Raw genomic sequence first — 25,155 nt, 5'->3', positions numbered from 1 at the left:
AAGCTAAATAAACAGGAACCAAGGAGGAATGCATTTAGGAAACCCAGAGGTCATAAACCTATAGGAAAGAAAGACAGTATTTACCATCTCCTTGTGAACTCTCTTCCTGGCCCTTAAGATATACCTAAAGATTAACAAAATCTACATCAAAGCTACTTTCTGTCTTTATGTACTGAGGATGCCCGGTGAAGCAACTGGTCTGTATTTTAGAATGCTATACATGACTGTCAGGCAGTGAGAAAATGGCAGAGGTGCAGAGGCTTGTGGGATACGATCAGAAATCCTGTCAAATGGCTCAAGCCCAGTCAAAGCAATGCGTTCATTGCTGACACGATGGCTTTCTACATTTTCCATAATTCCTCATAGCAATCCCACCTGACCACCACAATTAACTGCTGGAGTCATGTTGTGTGGGGGAGAGACACCGCATCCTGACACTTTCATCAAGGTTCCTCCTGAGTAAGCTTAGTCGCCATGGAATAAGAGAAGAGGACCTCTTGTGGATCAGGAATGGAAGTTGCAGGAAGCAGAAAATAGTATTAAGTGGATAGTTCCTTCAAATGGGGGGCTGTGGTGCCAGATGTTCTTGACCAAAAGCTCGCAAGAACAATCTGGCCACATCGTTTTGCACCAACTAGAGATTCTGCACCAGACCCAAGAGCAGCCCCAGAAAGAGTGCATTGCAGCAGTCCAGCTCCAAGTTTTCCAGTGCTCCAGTGGTCAGGCCATTCCTGTTCACAAAGAGCCCTAGAGGACACGTGGGTCTCTAGTGACAAAGGCGTATCCAAGAGTACCCCCAAACTATGCATTTGCTACATAGGCTTAGGATCCAAGGCCATTATTGTGAAAATGAATTAACTGTAAGTAAAGAACCCTTTTTCTGTACCAGTCGGACTCCTGAGTATTTTATTTTACCTTTTTAGTCATGCTAATGTGTGAATGAGACTGATTTTGAGTGGTGCCATGGCTGGCACAACCAAAGAAGTTGCCCCCCTGTGCCATGCAACATATGAGTGGGCCTCCCTGCCTCCACCTGCCGCCAGGTAGGAGAACAAAAGCCAGAGTTGTCTGAGTGGGTGGAGCTGGAAGCAGGATGGAAGTTGGACGCACAAAGACGTATATGCTCTGTGCTGGATTCAAAGCAGTGACTAATGCAGTGCTGATGCTCCGTGGAGGATTAATGCGGTGAAGCCCTGCTACCTATGCTCAGGTTGCATGTACACTGGGACCTCGGGTTAAGAGCTTAATTCGTTCCGGAGGTCCGTTCTTCACCTGAAACTGTTCTTAACCTGAGACACCACTAATGGGGCCTCCCGCTGCCGCCGCCACGCGACTTCTGTTCTCATCCTGAAGCAAAGTTCTTAACACGAGGTAATATTTCTGGGTTAGCGGCTCCTCCTGGGCTCCTGCCTTGGAGGAGGAGAGAGCGGGGCTCCGCTTGTGCTCGGCTTGCCAAGGGTTAAAAGGCACAGAGCTGGCTTTCTAGAGAGGACAGGAAGTGGAGGCGTGGGGGGGGGGGCAAGGTCCTCCCAGCAAAAGCCCCTCCCTCGCCATTCCCGCCTGCAAGCGGAGGGGCTGCTTCCGTCTCCCTCTCTCTCTTGCAAGAGCTGCCTGGGGGTGAGTCTCGCCTCCCTCTCCCTCCGGGTGCAGTGGGGAGAAGGGGCTGCGGGGAGGATGCCTGGGGGGCTGGTCAGATCGTGCCTGGGGGGCGCCAAATGGGGGGAGGGGGTCTGGGAGGGGGGAGCCTGCAGAGAGAGCCCTGGAGTCTCGATCAAGAGCTGAGGAGGAGGAGGAGGAGGAAGGGGGTTCTTCCTCTTGGCCAGCATCGCTACTGTGTCTTTTCTCCTGGCAGAAACTGCTACATTTTTAGCAGGGCGATGAGAGCCTGATCTCGGTGTGTTTTTCCATGAGTAGAATACAGTGGTACCTCGGGTTAAGTACTTAATTCGTTCCGGAGTTCCGTTCTTAACCTGAAACTGTTCTTAACCTGAAGGACCTCATTACCTAATAATAATAATGGGGCCTCCCGCTGCTGCTGTGCCGCCGAAGCACAATTTCTGTTCTCATCCTGAAGCAAAGTTCTTAACCTGAGGTACTATTTCTGGGTTAGCGGAGTCTGTAACCAGAAGCATTTGTAACCTGAAGCGTATGTAACCCAAGGTACCACGGTATGTCCTTTTATTTAAAATGCATCTCTGGGTTATTTGTGGGGCATAGGAATTTGTTCATTTTTCTTTCTTCAAAATATAGTCTGGCCCACCACTTGGTCTGAGGGACGGTGGACCGGCCCATGGCTGAAAAAGGTTGCTGACCCCTGGTCTATAGCTCTCCTTCTGGAGCCAGAGAGGATAGTCACTTTCAAGGGCACCATTTAAGATGTAGAGGTTTAGCCTGAAGGCTGTTTGAGCCAAGCAGATGCCTGCAAAGTTTGATTTCTGATCTTTGGAACAACGGGTGAGGAGGAATCCACTGGCTTCACGGTTGGGAGGAGACCATTTGTGCTGTGCATAAAGGGCATGATGATTAGGGCCCAATCTGGCATTGAGATCCCCTCCTAAAACTCCAGATGCCTTTGGGTTAAGCAAAATAAGGTCAGTGGTATAAATTTCCCTTTCAACCCACAAGTCTCTGATCTGAGATTTCTGCCTCATTGGGGTCACATCAGCGTTAATTACCAACAGGGCCTGGTGGCTGAATTGTATCAACACTGCCCTGGGTTATGACTTGAATGAGGGGAGAGGGCTTGAAATGGCACGTAGGGTAGTGGAGACTAAGACCCCCAGGCCCCCTTTCACTCTTCCACGCTTTACCCCTAGATCTGCCCCAGTTGAGAATGAATGAAATCCGTTGAGTAACAGCTCATCTGCTGTCCACTTTTCCAGGATCATTATGACGCAATTGTGGGAGAGAAAGTCTTTAAAACAAGGATCTCTGCTGGATGCAGACCACCCGGGGCATTCCAGGATAAAAGCTAGGTCAGTTGATTGTCACACAGTTGCATTGTGGGTAATTTTTGCAGGAGCAAGAGCTTCGCATTGGTTTGAGATGGTTGTAACTGCGTCTCCTTCTGTGACGAGGGAGAAAGGAGACTGGGAGAATCAGTGCAGTGTGGTCAGCAAAATGTGAATTCCAGGCAAGCAGGGCTGTCATCTCTTCAGCAGGGGAGACTTCCTTTCACTTGTCCGAGGATGGGAACTGTTTCTCTTGCGAATCCGGTTCCCTCAGGGCCAGGTGGGACTTCTGAGATGGGGAAGCACATGGGGCTCTATTTCCAGGTTGGGCTTCTTCAAGTGCTTGTCAGAGGTTCCTTTTGCTTGCAGGGCAGATGCTTTGGGGAATCAGCTACTTGGGGTTGTAAAGATTCCTTGTATACTTCTGGTATACAAGGAATATTCAGAAGAGTCACTCTCTGCATCACTTCCACTATTATTAGTAAAGTACTAGGGTGATCCTGCTGGGAGTACAAGATTCCCGATGGCTTCGCTCACAAGGGTCATAGGAACGTGCAAGCCCACTCACTACAACAAGGTGTTGATCCAGCGAGTGAGAAGTACATTTTTGCTAATTTAACCGGGGTGTCAAATACCACCTATACATCATATTCATGTAGTTCTCCTCCAGTAAGGTACATGCAGAAAAATTCAAAACTATAATAATAAAAATAATTTATTATTTATACCCTGCCCACCTGGCTGGGTTTCCCCATCCACTCTGGGCGGCTTCCAATGGAATATTAAAATACAATTATCTATTAAACATTAAAAGCTTCCCTAAGCAAGGCTGCCTTCAGATGTCTTCTAAAAGTCTGGTAGTTGTTTTTCTCTTTGACATCTGGTGGGAGAGCATTCCACAGGGCAGGAGCCACTACCGAGAAGGCCCTCTGCCTGGTTCCCTGTAACTTGGCTTCTGGCAGGGAGGGAACCGCCAGAAGGCCCTCGACACTGGACCTCAGTGTCCGGGCAGAATGATGGGGGTGGAGACGCTCCTTCAGGTATACTGGCCCGAGGCTGTTTAGGGCATTAAAGGTCAGCACCAACACTATGAATTGTGTTCGGAAACGTACTGGGAGCCAGTGGAGGTCTTTCAAGACTGGTGTTATGTGGTCTCGGCGGCCTAACTTCCAAATCTAACTTCCAAAGTCTTTCCCAGTCAGTCATTAATATATTATGTCCCATATCCTTCGCCCATTTTATCATAATGCATTTGACCTGGTCCTCTTTAGTGTCCTATTCCAAAAGGTGTTCGTTCATTTTTGACAGCAGTTTTGTTCTACCTTCTACTAATTCTCTCTGAAATCTTGACACTTGATAACTAAATCCTTTCTTTTCATGATTTTTAAAAGTTTCATTTAGTTGTAAATATTCTTTTTTTAAAATAAATGTTTATTGAAGTTTTACCAATCAAAAAGTTCATCATTTTATATATATATATATATTTTAATTAAATATTTATTGGTATTTTCAAGAAACATGTAGCAAACAGAAACAAAAAATAAACAAAATAAAAACAACACAAAAATACATAAAATTCAAAACTTAACAGAAAAATAGAAAAAAACACATATAGTTTCAAATACTTATTTTCCTTAACCCTATTTCTCAGACCTCCTCACACCTCCCCTTCTTGTGTTCTAATTTAAGTTGTCAATTCAGCAAGTCCTTAACTTATTTCTTCACCCTAGCTTGAACATTTATTCCAACATGCTATTATTTTACTTTACTTCTTTTTTCCATTTCCTCAATTTATTTTTACCAACCTTATTTTCATTTAGTTTAAAAAAGAAAAGAAAAACCAATTTTACCTTATCAAAATTACATATCAATACTTATACCTCATTAAATATTCTTAAACCTTTTTCCTAAAGTCGACCAAAATTTCCCTTCCACGGTTTTCCCAATTTCCATACAACTAACAAAAAATATACAAAAAAAACAAGGCAGATTATACTTATATACCCTTTGGATTCCCAACCTCCACCCACCCTTTTCCCGGTTCCAGTCCCCAACCAATATCCATCAGTCTTTATGTTATTTAGCCTGGAGATCTCACGTCCGAGGCCCTTATATCTCTCTCAGTTCCTTTCTGCCGGTCTCCTTGATAGTCCTTAATGTTAAACCCCAAGTCTCGGAGAGGCTCCGGCCCAACAGGATCCATGTTGCTTCCAGCCCGTCCTCCACACTTAAAAGCAAAGCCTATGGGGTACTCCAACTCTTGTTTCAAATTTCTTTCAAATCCATATGTCCCCAAAGCTCCAACTTTCACCTTCAGCAAATTTGTAATCCTCAGGTCTTCAGATCTCCTCCAAAGGGGATCTCTCCATTTTTCAGACTCCCATTCAGACCGGGCTTTCCACATCCAATTTTTATTGTCCTTTTTTATCATCATGTCAGGCCTCATATTGCAACTCTCCTTTGACTCCTGCAGAATTCCAGCTCCTCCTTCATTTTCTTCAAAAGCAACATATTGTTCCATCGTGTCAACACTTTCAGTTTCATTTATTTGTTCAGTTGAATGGGCTTCCTGTTTCAAATCCTTATCAGGCTCAAGACTGTTGTTTACTGTCAAGTATAGTAGTGAAACCTCTGTAGACAAAGCACTGTACTCCTCTTGTAACTTTCCCAGGAGAACAAATGCTCTGTCCAATTCTGCTTGAATTTTAGCTCCAGCCATTTTTATAATGTAAGGTCCCTATTACCCCTCTAGGGGGATTTTAGTTCCTTAATATTCCTTTCAGCTCAAAGCCAAAAGTCCAGTTATTTTGTATCAGCCCTCCTTATTTTCAACAAGTTATACCAAATAGACCAGCAGAAACAGCAAAAACAATGTTCTCTTTTTCCAGCTGACAGCTAGCTGACTGACAGCTAACTTGACAGCTGTCAAACTCTTCAATACAGCAGGCTTTCTCATAGGACGTTCCCGGGTCTAGGGGGGGGTGAAACTTCAGCTCCCAAAAAATTCTTTTAATCCTCCAGTAAATCTTCTTATAATGTTAAAACCGTGAAATCAAGATCTTTTATTAACAAGCAAGAAACAAATTCTCTCGACCTTAGCTGCTCGGTCCTTTGCTTTAAGTTGTTTACAAAGAGGGGGGGTGGACTTCCTTTTTAGCCCCTTCCCGCTCGTTCCAGATCCAAAATAGAAATTTTTTTTTTACAGTTCCAATCTCCGTATTACTCACGGGTTGATGTTTTGTAGTCCAATCGGTCAAAAGAAGAAGTTGGCGCTCTCTGTCAATGGCTTGCGGCTTCACTCCGTAGACGAGGGAGTACTCTCAGCACCACGCCTCACCCTGCCTCCGTTCCGGAGCCTTTAAAAAGGCTCCGTCCCGGATTGGGGGGGCGCAAATGGTGCCCGCCGAGTCTCTGTGTTCACAGGCATCCGCGCCTGTGATTTTAAGGGTCCCCGCTTCGCCGCAGCGGCCAGACCCAGACACTACGGAGCCGATTCCCTCCGGAGCTCGGAGGGAATCCGCCATTAAACAATGGCGCCAACCCGGAAGTCTCATCATTTCATATAAATCATTTCATATAAATCAATCCATTAGATAATGCCCACAGAAAAAACAAAAAACAAAAATATATAACAAAGAAAAAGAAGAGAAAATAGAAAAATCCACTTTTTAAATTTACAAAGTTCCATGTCCCTCTGTCCTGACCTCCTCACATCTCTCTTTTTTGTGTTCCTCTTTATTCCAATCAAGTTCAAACCCTTGTTCAAACCATACTTAAAATTATATTTTTCCAGTTATTATGTCCCAAATTTCCCTTATCTTAGCCCATTCCTCATCTTACATGCTATGACATAATATTATTCTGTTCGTAGCCCCCTTCTCCTTTTTAAAATTCTTCTTTTCATTAACTTTTAACCAAATCCCACATGCCCTGTTACCTTCACTTCCCACATCATGTTAACACTCAGACATTTTGCAATGTTTTTGTAAATAGTCCTTATACTTTTTCCAGTCCTGTTCCATCAGTTCTTCTCCCTGGTCACGGATTCTGCCAGTCATTTCTGCCATCTCCATGTAGTCAATCACTTGCATCTGCCACTCTTCCACGGTGGGTAGATCTTGTTTTTTTTTTTAATAAATTTTTTATTGGTTTTTCCACACATAATACAAAACAATATAACACAATACATAGACATACAAACATATAAACACGTATACTTTCTTAACCATTCTTTTCTTGAACCTTCTTTCAGCGACTTCCCCATACCTCCCCTTTCTGCATCCCTGTTATCAATCTTTTCAGCATCCCCTAATTTCAATATACCACTTTCTTTAGATCTTATTTCTCATATCCAATTGTTAATCGCTGCAATTCTATTTTGCATTACCCAAAACATTTTAGCATTCATTAATTTTACAACAGTTCTTGAGATAGATTTTAAACTTCTTCCAGTCTTCTTCCACCGTCTCTTTCCCTTGGTCTCGGATTCTGCCGGTCATCTCCGCCAGTCCCATATAGTCTATTACCTTGGTCTGCCATTCTTCCAGTGTGGGTAGTTCTTGTGTCTTCCAATACTTTGCTAACAGTACTCTTGCTGCTGTTGTAGCGTACATAAAAAACGTCTTATCTTTCCTTGACACCAATTGGCCTACCATGCCCAGGAGAAAGGCTTCTGGTTTCTTCACGAACGTGCATTTAAGCACCTTTTTCATTTCATTATAAATCATTTCCCAGAGTACCTTAATCCTTGGGCACGTCCACCAAAGATGGTAGAAAGTACCTTCAGTTTCCTTACATTTCCAGCATTTATTACTGGGCATATGATAAATTTTTGCAAGCTTGACTGGGGTCATGTACCACCTATAAATCATTTTCATGATGTTCTCTCTCAAGGCATTACATGCCGTGAACTTTATGCCGGTGGTCCATAACTGTTCCCAGTCAGCAAACATAATGTTGTGACCAATGTCTTGTGCCCATTTAATCATAGCTGATTTAACCGTCTCGTCTTGTGTATTCCATTTCAACAGCAAGCTATACATTCTTGACAAGTTCTTAGTATTGGGTTCCAATAGCTCTGTTTCTAGTTTTGACTTCTCCACCTGGAAGCCAATTTTCCTGTCCTGTTTGAAAACTTCATTTATCTGATAATAATGAAGCCAATCTCTTACCTTTGACTTCAATTTCTCATAACTCTGCAGTTTTACTTTTCCCTCCTCCTGTTCTACAATTTCCCAGTACTTTGGCCATTTGGATTCCATATTAAGTTTTTTCACTTCCTTAGCTTCCATTGGTGACAGCCACCTAGGGGTTTTGTTTTCCAACAAATCTTTATATCGAATCCAAACATTGTACAATGCTTTCCTAACCATGTGATTCTTAAAGCCTTGATGAATTTTTACCTTGTCATACCATATATATGCATGCCAGCCGAATCTGTTGTTAAACCCTTCCAAATCCAAAATGTCTGTGTTTTCAAGAAGCAGCCAACTTTTCAGCCAGCAAAACGCCGCTGATTCATAATACAGCTTTAAGTCCGGCAGGGCAAACCCCCCTCTTTCTTTTGCATCAGTTAATATCTTAAATTTTATTCTGGGCTTTTTGCCCTGCCAGACAAATCTAGATATATCCTTTTGCCACCTCTTGAAACAATCCATTTTGTCTAAAATCTGCAATGTTTGAAACAAAAACAACATTCTAGGCAGGACATTCATCTTAATAACAGCAATTCGGCCTAACAAGGAAAGTCTCAAATTTGACCATACTTCTAGATCTTTCTTAATTTCTGACCAGCATTTCTCATAGTTATCTTTAAATAGGTTCACATTCTTAGATGTCAAATTAATCCCTAGGTATTTCACCTTCTTTGCTACCGTCAAACCAGTTTCACTCTGAAACTTCTCCCTTTCAACAGCTGTTAGGTTTTTATCCAATACTTTCGTTTTCTGTTTGTTCAATTTAAAACCTGCTACTTGACCAAATACTTGTATTAGTTCTAACACTCTTTTCGTACTAGTGTCTGGCTCTTGTAAAGTTAAAACCAAGTCATCTGCAAATGCTCTCAGTTTATACTGTTTAGCTCCGACCTGAATCCCTTTAACCAGCTGGTCCTCTCTAATCATGTTTAGTAAAATCTCCAGGACAGATATAAAAAGTAGTGGGGATATTGGGCATCCCTGTCGTGTCCCTTTTTCAATAGCAAATTCTTCTGTAACCACATTATTTACAATCAGTTTTGCTTTTTGTTCGGAATAAATTGCACTTATACCATTTTCAAAACCTTGGCCTACCCCCATCCCTTGGAGATTCTTTTTCATAAAACTCCAAGAAATATTGTCAAAGGCTTTCTCCGCATCCACAAATATTAATACTGCCTTAGTATTAATATTAACTTCCAGTAACTCCATAATGTCTATTATGTTTCTCACATTGTCTGACAAATGTCTTCCTGGAAGAAAGCCCGCTTGGTCTTTATGAATCTCCCCCACCAAAACTCTTTTCAATCTTTTTGCCAAAATGTCTGCAAAAATTTTATAATCCACATTGAGTAATGATATAGGGCGGTAGTTCTTGACCTGGTTCTTCTCAGTCTCTGTCTTTGGTATAAGTGTGATATAAGCTTCTTTCCACGATTCAGGTGCCTTCTTCCCCTCCAAAATTTCGTTACAGACCTCCTTCAACGGTTGCATAATCCATTCTTTCAAAGCTTTGTAGTATCTGGAGGTCAGTCCGTCAGGTCCTGGAGATTTCCCCAATTGCATATTTTGGATGGCTCCCTCAATTTCTTGATCAGTTATCTTCTGGTTCAAAATCATTCTGCTTTGTTCAGAAATTTTTTGTAATCCATATTTTTTAAGGAATTCTTCAATTTCTTTTTCGTTCACCGGCCCTTGTGCATAAAGTCTCCTGAAATAGCTCTGAAAACAGTTTTTAATCTCGTTTGGTTTGTAGATGTTCTTTCCCTCCACTTCTAAATTGGTAACCGTATTCTGTTTTTGTCTCTTCTTCAGTTGCCATGCCAAAAGTTTCCCACATTTATTTGCCGATTCAAATGTCTTTTGTCTCATTTGTTTTATTTTCCATTCTATCTCTTGATTCATCAGTTCCATATATTGTCTTTGGTGAAACTTAATTTCTCTTAAAATTTCATGTGATTTTGGTTTAGATCTCAATCTTTTTTCTCCTTCTTTTATCTTTTCCATGATCTTATCCTTTCTCTCATTCTGTCTCTTCCTTTTTATGGCATTCTGTTGTATTAGGAATCCTCTCATGACAGCTTTACTTGCGTCCCAAACTATTCTTTTTTCCACTTCTGTTCTCAGATTTATCTCAAAATAGTCCTTAACCGCCTTCTGGGCCTTTTTATATATCTCTTCATCTCTAAATAGGGAGTCATTCATCCTCCATCTAAAGGAGCCAGCTGTTGTTGGGTTCATTTCCATCTTTACAGCATTATGGTCGGAGCAAGTCTTTGGGCAGATTTCCACTTTCTTGATCTTTGATGCCATCCCACTAGTTATCCATATTTGGTCAATTCTAGTCCAAGTCATTTTTGCTTCAGAGAAAAATGTTCCCTCTCTCTCGAGAGGGTTCCTTGTTCTCCAAATGTCAATCAGGTTCATATTGTCAGTCATTTCAAAAAAGGTCTTAGGTAGTCTCCCATCCTTGGAGATCACCTGTTTTTGTGCTTTGTCCATATTTGTAGAGACCACTCCATTCATGTCTCCCATTAATATTACATTGTAATCCAAAAAGTCTATTAGTGTCTCATGCAATTTCTTGAAGAATTCTGACTTCCCTTCGTTTGGTGCATAGACTCCTATTATCAATAATTTTTCACCTTGTACTTGAATTTCAATTGCCAAATACCTTCCTTGTTCATCTTTAAATATTAATTTAGGGGCCAATTTCTCCTTTGCATAAATCACCACTCCTCTTTTCTTCACTTTATCCGACGAAATAAATTCTTGTCCTAATCTTTTATTAATAAGTAATTTTCGATGTACTCTAGTCACATGGGTTTCCTGTAAACAAATCAAGTCCAATTGTTCTTTTTTTAGGATGTGAAAGACTTCTCGTCTCTTCCTAGGAAGATTCAAGCCATTACAATTCCAACTTAGAAAATGCAGAGACATCTTGTTATTTATTTGGTTACCCCTCCAACAGCACCAGGGAGATCTTCTTCTGATGATTTTTTAGCTCCAAAAGATAAGTTTGAAATATCTGGTAGATTTTCTGAGTCCGTAGGTTCCGTCGTTTCCTTGAGAAGATCCTCCTCATTCCTTGTCATGAACTGTTCTTTATCTTGCACTGTTTTTATCTTGATTTTCTTTCCTTTGTAGTTAAAAGACAGGCCTTGTGGGAACTCCCATCTGAATAGTATGTTGTTCTTTCTCAATAGAGTGACCAAATCCTTGTAATGTGTCCTCGCTTCCAGGATGTTTTTAGGGATATCTTTAAAAATCTGCACACGCGAGTCTTCAATTTCCAGAGCTGTTTGAAAGTGTAAATTCAATATCTTATCTCTCTCCTCCTGAGATCTCAGAGTTATAAGGCAGTCTCTTGGGCTCTTTCTGTTCTGTTTCCTTCCCAGTCTGAAAGCAGTTGTTATCTTAAATTCCTCCTCTTTCAAGCTGTCCTGCCAAAAGTCCAGAAATTCTTTTGTCAGATAGTCTATCAAATTGTCCTTTTCATTTTCTGGAATCAATCTCAGTCTCAAATTTTTATTTTTTCTCTGTAATTCCAATAAAGACAGGGCAGCATCATGTTCTTCCAGCTTTTTACAGACTGGTACTATCTTTTCCTGTGTATTTCCTGCAGAAAGTTTTGCTTCCTCTGCCGAAATTTTTGCCTCCTCTGCAATCTTTCTAGTTATTTCATTCTCTTGAACTAATTTATTTATAGTCTCTGTATTCAGATCCAATTTTGTTGATAATTCCTTCAACTGTTTGGAATTTTCAGTGCTCTGCTTTGTTAGCCCTTCTAGAGTCTCATTTATCTTGACTAATGCCTTTGTTATTGTTACTGTATCCATGGAGGGAGTTAAAGGGGCTGCAGGTGGTACAATTGAAGCTCTTCTCTTTTGTTCAACTTTACTCTTAGCCCTTGTTATTCTTTCCTCTGTTGGGCCACTCATATCCCAAGGTCTTTCCCACGAGAATCACTTTCAGCTGGAAATTTCCACAACCTTACAGTGAAAAATAATGGCTATTTTCCTACAGCCTCTAGATGGAGCAGTTCAAAACTTCCAATACAAAATAACAAAGGTTCCCTTCCTAGGTAAACAAGGGTAGCAACCAAATATCCAATATCTTCCAAAATGTCAAATTGTATCTTTCCAAAGTTCCAAATTTGTAGCAAGTCAGGTCTTTAATTGTAATCCATCAAAGCGCCTACTTTGTAACAAGTCTCAAATGACAGTTCTCAGTCCCGGTAAGTCACTTCCAGGCAGTCCTCCCCAAGGGTTTAAAACGGCAGAGCTTTGCCCTTCTAAGCTTCTTTCATGCAGGTAAGACAGATCATAAATCTTCCCCCCCTGCCCCTGCCTGCTAAGGGGGGGAACTAAGTCCAATGCCTGAGTCCGTCACTTTTAAAAGGCTTTCTGTCAATTGCAGCTTCTTGTTTCGATGCTTTATTTACATGCAGTCCGGAGAAGGCAGACTTCCTTAATTTTTACCCTCTCCGCTTTCAGCCAATTTGTAATAATTTCCTTTTAAATTTATTGCTCAGTCTTACTCACGGTAGTCCAATTTGTAATCCAAATGTCAGGAAGAAGTCGGCGCTCTCCGTCAATGGCGACGCGGCTTCACTTCACGGGCTGGGTAGCGGCTCTCAGCACCGCGCTCCCCGCTGCCACTCCGGAGCCTTTAAAAAGGCTCCTTTGCAGTAAAGGGGGGCGCTTAAGGTGCCCGCCGAGCCTCCTTGCTCTCAGGCTTCTGCGCCTGAGATTTTAGGGGTCCCCGCTTCGCCGTAGCGGTCAGACCCGAACTCGTGAAGCAGCCTCCCTGAGCGGAGCTCAGCGAGAGGCGGCCATTAGCGCTGGCGCCAACCGGAAGTCCCACGGTGGGTAGATCTTGTGTCTTCCAATACTTGGCGAGAAGTATTCTTGCTGCAGTTGTTACATACATAAAAAATGTTCTGTCTTTCTTTGGCACCCATTGGCCAACTATGCCCAAAAGGAAGGCCTCTGGTTTCTTAGGAAAGGTAAATTTAAATACCTTCTTCAGTTCATTATATATCATTTCCCAGTAAGCCTTAACCCTTGGGCATGTCCACCAAAGGTGAAAGAATGTTCCCTCAGCTTCTTTACATTTCCAGCACTTGTTGTCAGGCAGGTGATAAATTTTTGCAAGCTTAACTGGGGTCATGTACCACCTGTAAATCATTTTCATAATATTCTCCTTTAAGGCAATACATGCCGTAAACTTCATACCGGTGGTCCACAACTGCTCCCAGTCAGCAAACATAATGTTATGACCTATGTCCTGCGCCCATTTAATCATCGCTGATTTTACCGTTTCATCCTGTGTATTCCATTTTAACATCAAGTTATACATCTTTGACAAAATCTTAGTTTTTGGTTCTAACAGTTCTGTTTCCAATTTTGATTTCTCCACCTGGAAGCCAATTTTTTTGTCCAAATTGTAGGCCTCTCTTATTTGATAATAATGAAGCCAATCTCGCACTTTGTCTTTTAATTTCTCAAAACTCTGCAGTTTCAAACTGTCACCTTCTTGCTCCAAAATTTCCCAATATTTTGGCCATTTGGCCTCCATATTGAGCTTTTTCTGGGACTTAGCTTCCATAGGTGACAGCCACCTTGGGGTTATTTTCCAGCAAATCTTTATATCTTGTCCAGACATTAAACAGAGCTTTCCTGACAATATGGTTTTTAAATGCCTTATGTGCTTTAACCTTGTCGTACCACAAATATGCATGCCACCCAAAAACATTATTGAAACCTTCTAAATCCAGAATGTCCGTGTTCTCAAGAAGCAGCCAGTCTTTTAACCAGCAAAATGCTGCTGATTCATAGTACAATTTAAGGTCTGGCAGGGCAAATCCACCTCTTTCTTTTACATCAGTTAAAATTTTAAACTTTATTCTGGGTTTCTTGCCCTGCCAGACAAATCTAGAGATATCTCTCTGGCACTTCTTGAAACAATCCATCTTGTCCAAAATTTGCAAAGATTGGAACAGAAATAACATTTTTGGCAAAACATTCATTTTTATAGCTGCGATTTGACCCAACAAGGAAAGCTTCAAATTAGACCAAATTTCTAAATCTTTTTTCACTTCTGACCAACATTTCTCATAATTATCTTTAAATAAATTCAAATTTTTCGCAGTCATATTAATCCCTAGGTATTTCACTTTCTTAACCACAGTTAAACCTGTTTCATTCTGAAACCTGTCCTTTTCTATTGGTGTTAAATTCTTCTCTAATACTTTCGTTTTTGACTTATTTAATCTAAATCCTGCCACATGACCAAATTCTTTAACCAATTCCAAAGCTCTTTTCATACTAGATTCCGGCTCCTGTACAGTCAAAACCAAATCATCTGCAAAAGCTTTCAATTTATATTGTTTAGCTCCGACCTGTATTCCTTTAATAGACCGGTCCCTTCTGATCATGTTCAGCAGCACCTCCAGGACCGAAATAAATAGTAATGGAGAGATAGGGCAGCCCTGACGTGTTCCTTTTTCTATCATAAAGTCTTCAGTCACCACATTATTTACTATCAATTTTGCTTTTTGTTCTGAATAGATTGCTCCTATACCATTTTCGAACCCCTGTCCCACTCCCATCCCTTTAAGATTTTTCTTCATAAAACTCCAAGAAATATTATCAAAGGCTTTCTCCGCATCAATAAAAACTAACACTGCTTTCGTATTAATATTCGTTTGCAACAGCTCCAAAATGTCAATTATGTTCCTTGTGTTGTCAGATAAGTGTCTACCTGGAAGAAAGCCTGCCTGGTCCTTGTGTATTACTTCAGCTAACACTTTTTTAAGTCTGTTAGCTAAAATGTCTGCAAAAATTTTGTAATCCACATTTAAAAGGGAGATGGGACGGTAGTTCTTTAGTTGTGTCTTTTCAGCTTCTGTCTTGGGTATCAATGTGATGTATGCTTCTTTCCACAATTCAGGCGCCTTCTTCCCTTCCATAATCTCATTGCAAACCTCCTTTAATGGTTGAATTAAAAAGTCTTTCAAAGTCCTATAATATTTGGAGGTTAATCCGTCCGGTCCTGGAGATTTGCCCAATTGCATATTCTGAATGGCACCTTCAATTTCTTGTTCTGTAATTTGATGATTCAATATTATTTTATTTTCTTGAGATATTTTTTGTAATCCATTGGTTCTTAAGAATTGGTCTATATCAGAATCTTTCTGCGGCCCTTGCGTATAAAGTTGTTTAAAATATCTCTGGAAACACCTTCTAATCTCCACTGGGTTCTGTATATTTTTCCCGTCAATCTCAAGATTTGTAATCGTATTTAACTTCTGTCTTTTTTTCAACTGCCACGCCAATAGTTTTCCACATTTATTAGCCGACTCAAAAGTCTTTTGTCTCATTAGCTTAATTTTCCATTCTACTTCCTCATTAATCAATTTCATATATTGTACCTGATGTAGCTTAATTTCTCTTAATATCTCTTTTGAGTTTGGTTTAGCTCTTAGCTTCTTCTCTCCTTCTTTTATTTTCTCCAAAATTTTCCCTTTTTTCTCATTTTGAGATCTCTTTTTTATTGCATTCTGTTGAATCAGGAACCCTCTCATAACCGCTTTGCTTGCATCCCAGATTGTTCTTTTTTCGACCGTAGTTTTCAAATTTACTTCGGAATAGTCTCTCAAAGTCTTTTGGGCCTTCCTTACAATATCTTGATTTCTTAATAAGGTGTCATTCATCCTCCATCTGAAGGAACCGATGGGTGTTAGTTTCATTTCCATCTTTACAGCATTATGGTTGGAGCAGGTTTTTGGGCAGATTTCCACCTTTTTTATCTTAGGTGCCAGTCCTCTAGTTATCCAAATTTGGTCAATTCTAGCCCATGTCATTTTGGCTTCAGAAAAGAACGTTCCTTCTCTACCTAGGGGGTTTTTGGTCCTCCAGATGTCAATCAAGTCCATATTGTCAGTCAATTCAAAAAAAGTTTTTGGTAGTCTGCCCTCTTTCATTACAATCTGTCTTTGTGCTTTGTCCATGTTCGTAGAGACCACACCATTCATGTCTCCCATCATAATGATATTATTGTAGTCCAAAAAGTCCATCAATATCTCATGCAGCTTCTTGTAAAACTCCGATTTCCCCTCATTTGGTGCATAAATCCCTAAAATCAAAAAATTTTCTCCTTGAGATTGAATTTCTATTGCCAAAATTCTTCCCTGTTCATCTTTAAAAAGAAATTTTGGTGATAGGCTCTCTTTTGCATAGATAACCACTCCTCTCTTCTTCACCTTATCTGATGAAATAAATTCTTGACCTAATTTTTTATTTATTAACACTTTCCTGTGAAGCCTAATCACATGTGTTTCCTGCAAACAAATTATGTCCAATTGTTCCTTTTTTAATAAATGAAAAATTTTCCTCCTCTTTTCCGGGGAATTCAGACCGTGAATATTCCAACTTAATAGTTACAGAGACATGTTGGGGTGGCTCTATTTTCCTCCTGTTGCACCCAAAAGTGGCGTCTCCTTCTCAGGATCCTTCAAACCCCCAGGTGTGGGTATCAAACTTAATAGTCCAGGTCCCAATTCAGTTGACTCTTCTTCAATCCCTTTCTGAAGGTCTTCTCCGTAGTCCTTCAAGAATTTTTCCTTGTCTTCCACAGATTTGATTTTCACTTTTTTCCCTCTAAAGGTAAAGGATATCCCCTGGGGGAATTCCCATCTGAAGATAATCTTGTTGCTCCTCAATAGTGTCACCAGATCTCCGTAGTTCGCTCTAAGCTCAAGCAAATGTTTCGGGATGTCCTTATAAATTTCCACCCTTGTATCTTTGATCTCTAGAGGCGTCTTGAAGTGCGCACTCAGAATCTTATCTCTTTCTTCCTTCGTTCTTAGGGAGATCAGACAGTCTCTCGACTTAATCTTCCTCCCTCCCTTTCCCAGTCTGAATGCACTTACAATTTTAAAGTCCTTTTCTTCTTCCAGAGACCAAAATTCTGTAAATTCTTTTGTAAGGTAGACAATTAAATCTTCCCTCTCAAGTTCTGGAACTGATCTGATTCTCAGATTATTTTCTTTATTTTTTAACTCATAGACAGAAGTGCCTGATGTTCCCCTATCTGTTTACGCATAGCTTTAATTTCTCCTTGAACTTCCTCAACTTTCTGCTTTGCCTCCTCAGCTATTTTACTATTTGCAGTGGTGTCTTCCACAAGCTTTCCAATAGTTTGCGCATTTAAATTCACTTGCTGGGTCAAATTGTTAATACTGGCAGTATTTTGGTCTATCTTGGCTGACTTGTCAGTCACTTGTTTGCTTAGACCCTCCAATTTTTCAAAAATTTTATTTAACACTGTAGTAAAGTCCCCTCCTGAGGCCATTCCTTCCGGCCTAGGTTGTTCTAAATCTTCCTCTTGTGCCACAGGAATCGTGGGAACAGATGATCTGCGTAGCTGAGAAGTTAAAGTGGTCTGCAATGTTTTGGCTTTGGCTGATCTTGTCTTTCCACTCATCCCCCTTCTTATCTATGCGTCAAGGTCAGTCCCACAGTCTGCCTTTCTCATGGAAATCCCCGAATCCACAGATGGAAAATTCCCCCAGTAAGTTGTCAAACCTGGATACTCCACTAGAGGGACACTGTTCAAAAAATATTCAGAAATGTCGCAGTTTGTAAAAGTTACAAAGTGCCCTCGACAAGTTAAACAATGGCCAATTGCCAAAAAACCTTCAGACTCCTTTTAGGTCCATAAAATTTCCACAGAGTTGCTCTTTAAAAAGTTAACATGTCCCAAAGAAATGCGAGATACAAAGTGACAGTTCCAAACAGCCTTCTAGTTCCGACACTGACAGCTCAGTAACCAAGGATTCAATTTTATTCCCAAGTCCAAAAGTCCAAGAAACAAGTAGGAAAAAGCTGATTTTCACCTTTTCCACCCCAAAATGAATTGAGGTGAGGTCTTCTGCTTAATGTGGAAGTTTAGTTCTTGTTAACTCCCAAATTCCAAAGGCTTGGGTTCTTTAAACGTCTTTGCTTTAATCTTTAAACAAAAACAGAGAGACGGACTTCCTGGTTGCGTCTCCCGCTTGTATGCCAAATTGATTAATTTTTAATCCTGATTCAATCACCTACTCACGGGTAGTAGTTTTCTTTCAGCCGAATGGTCCCCAGGAAAAGGGTCAGCGCTCACCGACAGCAGCTTAGCGGCTTCACTCCGCAAAAAGAGCGATCGACTCACAGCACCGCACCAGCCCCGACACGTTCCGGAGCTCCTTGCAGGGTCCCTTCACGTAATCGGGGGGCGCTAAAGGTGCCCGCCGAGTCCCACGACCACAGGCTATCACCACCTGTGGGTTTTCCAGTGAGGGTCTCTGCTTCGCCGTAGCGGACGACCCGTTTCTGCGGAGCTTCCCCTTCACAGATGAAAGGGGACCGCCATTGCCGTTCGCGCCGCCCCCGGAAGAGTTGTAAATATTCTAAACAGTCTATTACATTTTCTCTTACTTCTTCAAAGTCCTTTAATTTTAATTGGTTGTCAGTTTCTGTTAACAGCTCTTTATGACTATGAAAACTTTTATGAACTTTTGCCTTATGATACCATTGTCTATGCTTATCTAGCATGCCTGGCGTTACAGTCTTCAGGCTTGGGGACAAGATGGTGCCTGGTTTTTGCACCAAGTTCTGTCCATAAGCCCCATTTAGTTCAATGGGATCTATTCTCAGGTCTCTACTGTGCAGACCTTGCCGGCCTTACGAAGTGGGGAGAGGAAATTGGAACCACTGGAAAGGTTTATAAATGGGGTTTGTGTTGCGAAGGGGCTGCCCCATTTGTGCTTTTCCAGGGGCAGGAGAATCCAGTGAGAGCCAGTGTGGAGTAGTGGTTAAGAGCGGTAGACTCGTAATCTGGTGAACCGGGTTCTCATCTTTGCTCCTCCACATGCAGCTGCTGGGTGACCTTGGGCTAGTCACACTTCTCTGAAGTATCTCAGCCCCATTCACCTCACAGAGTGTTTGTTGTGGGGGAGGAAGGCAAGGAGAATGTTAGCCACTTTCAGACTCCTTCGGGTAGTGATAAAGCGGGATATCAAATCCAAACTCTTCTTTTTCTCTCCTTCTTCTTCCCTGCAGGGCCTCTGAGGCTCCCTTTGCTTCTTCCTCTCTCCCAGGACCCTGCAGCTTGTTTTGGCTCCTTGACTCTTCAGGAAGGATGAAAGAGATGGATCCTGCAAAGCTAGTGAGGATGGAAGGGGGAAGATGGACAGTTGACCTGGTCAGACTGTCTCCTACATCCCTCCTCACAGCCTCTGAGCGTTCCTCTCTAGGGCTCTCAGAGAGATCTGGTGAGTTCCAGGGGAGGGGAGATGGGGACATGAAGGGGTGGAGCCAGAGAGGTTTTGGGGCTTGCTCAGCCTGGGGGTGGGGGGAGGCAGGCAGGCGGGTGGAGATTGAGAAGGTGAGCACCTTTCTGGGCTCCACCACCTGCCTGCCTGCCTGCCTGCCTGCCTGCGCCTTTGTTATCTGCCTTTGTTATTTGGGACTTTGTTTGAGCTAGGAATACATCACAGCTCCCCGACCACCACAATGTATTGGCAGCTCAAAATGTCTAATACCGGTGCCGTGACCTGAATGCCCTACCAGTGTCAAAAAACTTACTGCTCCATCACACAGCAGTAGAAGCAATGAACTCTGCATAAGGAAGTCAAGGAGGAGAATCGTGGGATCATGGACCCTCTTGGTAAAGCTCCCTGTTGGATCATAAGATCAGTTTTGAAATTCCATACATGCCTCTATGTGCTGAACCTCCAGTATTTTGATGGAGACCAGCAGCATCTGCGATTCTAACATCCCCACCATGAACCCTGAATAGAAGGAGATCAACTGTGAATGTTCTTTGTCTAGTCATGCCTTTTTAAACAATGACCAGGTTTGTCTGAACTGCCCAGTAACTTCAATGTGTTCCTCTGCTAATTCAGAGTGTTAAATTTGGATATTAAAACATCAATTCCCCCCCCCCAAGAGATCCTAGAATATACCGTATTTTTCGCTCTATAGGACACACCCGACCATAGGACGCACCTTGTTTTAGAGGGGGAGAACAAGAAAAAAAAATCTCCCCCTCTCTGCTCAGCGCCCCTTCAGCGAAGCAGCAGGAGAAACGGAGCCCCTTCCATTTCTCCTCCTGCTTGGCTGAAGGGGCGCTGCGCAGCTCTCCCTCTCTGCTGAAGCCAGGGGAGTCTTGCTCTCCTGGCTTCAGCGAAAGGAACCCGAAGCCTTCGGAGCACAGAGCGAGTTTCCGCTGCGCTCCAAAGGCTTCAGGCGGCTATCTCCGACCCTCTCAGTCTCCAGGCTTCAGCGAAAGCAACGCGAAGCCTCCTGAGCGCGGAGGGAGCGCTCCCTCTGCGCTTCGAAGGCTTCGTGTTGCTATCGCTGAAGCCAAGGAGCCTGCATTCGCTCCATAGGACGCACATACATTTCCCTTTCATTTTTGGAGGGGGAAAAGTGCGTCGTATAGAGCGAAAAATACGGTAGCTCCCTTTCTGGTCTTCAGACATAGAATATTCTGCCAGCTTTAACTTTTCAATGATAGATAAAATTCTGTCACATGACTCTGGCAATCTTTCTTTTCTTCATGTTTTAGACAAAAAAAAGGTTCTTATAAAATTGTGATGACAACTTCTAAATTCATAAACTTTCTTTAAATTGTGAAGAATTTCTCTGGCAGTAAGACATCTGCCTAAATACATTGTATCACTTCAAATCTGTATTACACTATTCTCATTCTACTATTCCACTGTGTAAAATTTCCTCTATGCATCCTAAAAATTTCTTTCTATTTTTCAGTCTGCCTTTAAAAATTGTTTCTGAGAGAATAATTAAGAGTATACTGGCAAAGTGGTCAAAATGTTAATGTCAGTTTCTGAGGTAAAATGTGTCACTCTGCACCTGTCTTTCTGGATTATTCGTGGTTTTCTGGATTTTGTGGGACCCAAACCCATTTTCTGTGGTATTTATATGTGTGGAGGTTGTCCCGGGTGGTTTGACCCTTGAAAAACATAGCTTTTTTTCTTCTAGAAAAGGATCTGTTTAGAGTTTATACAGAACACATTACATTACTTGATATACTAAAACACGTTTACATGTGCTTATATCTAATAGATCTATATCTATTCTTTACTGATTATTTCTACATTTATCCCATTTTTTATTCAAGACAATAAGCTCAAAAATACAAAATAATTCAACATCAAATAATGCTGCTACATTAGGTATTAAGAGGGAATTACAAGTGCTTCTATCTATATGAGACTTTACAGACTTTTTCTGAGGCACATAGCAGCATAAAACAGTCAGCAGGTGCTCTCACGGAAAATCTCTCTCTCACTCGGCAGTTGAGAACAGACCTAACTGAAAAAACAGCCTTCTGGAGTGACAGTCACCCTTTCCATAGCAACTTGGAGGCAAAATTCACACACAGAGTTGTTAGGGAAGTTGAGGTAATTTCTGTCAGGTTTGGGTTTCTGTTTTAGCCTCTGCCCATTTTTTAAAGAGAAGACCAATGTTACAGTTGGAGTGGATTTCATGATTGTGGCAACAAAAATCCGTCCTAGAAAAGAGCCAGACTTTCTGAACCTCTGGTTCTCAAAAATACGTCTGTGAATGCTTGTTGACAAAGGCCATGACCTCACATCTTCTGCTCTTCCACTTTCACAAATATTCATTAGAATCATAGAATCATAGAGTTGGAAGAGACCACAAGGGCCATCGAGTCCAACCCCCTGCCAAGCAGGAAACACCATCAGAGCACTCCTGACATATGGTTGTCAAGCCTCTGCTTAAAGACCTCCAAAGAAGGAGACTCCACCACACTCCTTGGCAGCAAATTCCACTGTCGAACAGCTCTTACTGTCAGGAAGTTCTTCCTAATGTTTAGGTGGAATCTTCTTTCCTGCAGTTTGGATCCATTACTCCGTGTCCGCTTCTCTGGAGCAGCAGAAAACAACCTTTCTCCCTCCTCTATGTGACATCCTTTTATATATTTGAACATGGCTATCATATCACCCCTTAACCTCCTCTTCTCCAGGCTAAACATGCCCAGCTCCCTTAGCCGTTCCTCATAAAGCATCGTTTCCAGGCCTTTGACCATTTTGGTTGCCCTCCTCTGGACACGTTCCAGTTTGTCAGTGTCCTTCTTGAACTGTGGCGCCCAGAACTGGACACAGTACTCCAGGTGAGGTCTGACCAGAGCAGAATACAGTGGCACTATTACTTCCCTTGATCTAGATGCTATACTCCTATTGATGCAGCCCAGAATTGCATTGGCTTTTTTAGCTGCCGCGTCACACTGTTGGCTCATGTCAAGTTTGTGGTCAACCAAGACTCCTAGATCCTTTTCACATGTACTGCTCTCAAGCCAGGTGTCACCCATCTTGTATTTGTGCCTCTCATTTTTTTTGCCCAAGTGCAATACTTTACATTTCTCCCTGTTAAAATTCATCTTGTTTGTTTTGGCCCAGTTCTCCAATCTGTCAAGGTCGTTTTGAAGTGTGATCCTGTCCTCTGGGGTGTTAGCCACCCCTCCCAGTTTGGTGTCATCTGCAAATTTGATCAGGATGCCCTTGAGTCCATCATCCAAGTCGTTGATAAAGATGTTGAATAAGACTGGGCCCAAGACAGAACCCTGTGTTACCCCACTAGTCACTCTTCTCCAGGATGAAGAGGAACCATTGATGAGCACCCTTTGGGTTCGGTCAGTCAGCCAGTTACAAATCCACGGAGTGGTAGCAAAGTCAAGACCGCATTTTACCAGCTTCTTTACAGGAATTTTATGGGGCACCTTGTCAAATGCCTTGCTGAAATCAAGGTAGGCTACATCCACTGCGTTCCCTTCATCTACCAGGCTTGTAATTCTGTCAAAAAATGAGATCAGGTTAGTCTGACATGACTTATTTTTCAGAACTCCATGCTGACTATTGGTGATAGTCAGCATTGTTCCATGATTTGGGGCTCCATTTCTTCCTGAGGATCTAATTAGTTTCTGTCTTTGTTGTAGGTGTTGATGAATTGGAAAAGAAGAATGGGGGAGACCATGACAAAATCCACACAGTGGAGAAGCCATATCAAAATTGGGAGTATGGAGAGAGCTCCAGTCAGAGTTCCTGTTCCCATCAAAGAACTCACAGTGGGAAGAAAGGCTATCAGTGCTCAGAATGTGGGAAGAGCTTCACTCGGAAGGACAATCTCACTTCGCATCAAAGAATTCATACTGGAGAGAAACCCTATCAGTGCTTGGAATGTGGAAAGAGCTTCAGTCAGAGTGGGGCTCTCACTTCCCACAAAAGAATTCATACAGGAGAGAAACCCTACCAGTGCTTGGAATGTGGAAAGAGCTTCAGTCACAGCACCAATCTCACTTCCCACCAAAGAATTCATACAGGAGAGAAACCCTATCAGTGCTTTGAATGTGGAAAGAGCTTCAGTCACAGCGGCAATCTCACTTCTCACCAAATAATTCATACAGGGGAGAAACCCTATCAGTGCTTGGAATGTGGAAAGAGCTTTCGTCAGAGTGGGCTTCTCACTTCCCACAAAAGAATTCATACTGGAGAGAAACCCTATCAGTGCGTGGAATGTGGGAAGAGCTTCAGTCGGAAGGACAGTCTTGCTTCCCATCAAAGAATTCATATAGGGGAGAAACCATATCACTGCTTGGACTGTGGAAAGAGCTTCAGTCAGAGGAGCAGTCTCACTTCCCATCAAAGAATTCATACAGGGGTGAAACCCTACCAGTGCTTGGAATGTGGAAAGAGCTTCAGTCAGAGAACCCATCTCATTTCCCATCAAATAATTTGTACAGGTGTGAAACCCTATCAGTGCTTGGAATGTGGAAAGAACTTCAGTCACAGGCAGAGTCTCGCTTCCCATCAAATAATTCATACAGGGGAGAAACCCTATCAGTGCTTGGAATGTGGAAAGAGCTTCAGTCACAGGCAGAGTCTCACTTCCCATCAAATAATTCATACAGGGGTGAAACCCCATCAGTGCTTAGAATGTGGAAAGAACTTCAGTCACAGCAGCAATCTCGCTTCCCATCAAAGAATCCATACAGGGGAGAAACCCTATCAATGCTTGGAATGTGGAAAGAGTTTTCGTCTGAGTGTGGATCTCACTTCCCATCAAAGAATTCATACAGGGGAGAAACCCTATCAGTGCCTGGAATGTGGGAAGAGCTTCAGTCAGAAGAGCAGTCTCGCTTCCCATCAAAGAATTCATACAGGGGTGAAACCCTATCACTGCTTGGAATGTGGAAAGCACTTCAGTCAGAGGAGCAGTCTCGCTTCCCATCAAAGAATTCATACAGGGGTGAAACCCTATCAGTGCTTGGAATGTGGGAAGAGCTTCAGAAAGAGGACCCATCTCATGTCCCATCAAAGAATTCATACAGGGGAGAAACCATATCAGTGCTTGGAATGTGGGAAGAGCTTCAGACAGAGGGGAAGTCTCAACCGCCATCAAAGAACTCATACAGTGGTACCTTAGGTTAAGAACTTAATTAGTTCTAGAGGTCGATTCTTAACCTGAAACTTTTTTTCTTTCAAAAATGTTATTAGTTTTTACAATATCAACGACAAACAAAAACATAAAACACACAAAACATAACAAGCATAAATCATAACCTTATTGAAAATAACAGTTATTTACTTTTTAAAATGACTTCCTCGTTTCCCCTTTGTTGAATTTCATTGCATATCCTTATAACAGTTTTCCAAATCCTAATTTTAATACCCTTTAAATTAAACATTAACATCTTTAAATCTTCTCCTTCTTGTATTAAACATATTATTTTATCAGTTAACATAAATACAATCCTAAGCCCATTAAGTATCTGGACGCTATTTCCAGTTATTTTAGCTTAACAAATTTAGCTAAATAATCATTAAATTTCTTCCATTCTTCGTGGTGTTCCTCCTCCTTCTGGTCGCGGACGGCTAGCTCCATAAAATCCATCATCTTCATCTGCCATTCTTCTACTGTTGG

At 41.9% G+C, this 25,155-nt stretch overlaps 1 protein-coding gene across 1 annotated transcript; it reads left to right on the top strand.

Annotated features, from left to right (window-relative positions):
* Nucleotides 1–1,534: 1,534 nt before the first annotated feature.
* On the top strand, nucleotides 1,535–24,753 carry LOC310754992 (uncharacterized protein). Its single transcript, XM_083631656.1, has 3 exons — nucleotides 1,535–1,617; nucleotides 19,249–19,460; nucleotides 23,171–24,753. The coding sequence occupies exons 2-3, from the start codon at nucleotides 19,328–19,330 to the stop codon at nucleotides 24,655–24,657; spliced, it is 1,620 nt and encodes a 539-aa protein (XP_083487782.1). The 5' UTR covers nucleotides 1,535–1,617; nucleotides 19,249–19,327; the 3' UTR covers nucleotides 24,658–24,753.
* Nucleotides 24,754–25,155: the final 402 nt, after the last annotated feature.

This window comes from Podarcis filfolensis (assembly GCF_964270895.1).
Source record: "Podarcis filfolensis genome assembly, contig: HAP1_SCAFFOLD_74, whole genome shotgun sequence".
NCBI classification, from domain to species: Eukaryota; Metazoa; Chordata; class Lepidosauria; order Squamata; family Lacertidae; genus Podarcis; species Podarcis filfolensis.
The sequence above is the reverse complement of the archived record's forward strand: the minus strand, read 5'-3'. Positions and strand labels throughout refer to the sequence as shown.

Bases quoted from the DNA above. Each gene is read 5' to 3' on its own strand.
- LOC310754992 (XM_083631656.1), top strand. From the start codon at position 19,328: ATGAAAGAGATGGATCCTGCAAAGCTAGTGAGGATGGAAGGGGGAAGA. The intron at 19,461-23,170 runs GTGAGTTCCAGG...TCTTTGTTGTAG, and splicing joins AGGGCTCTCAGAGAGATCTG to GTGTTGATGAATTGGAAAAG.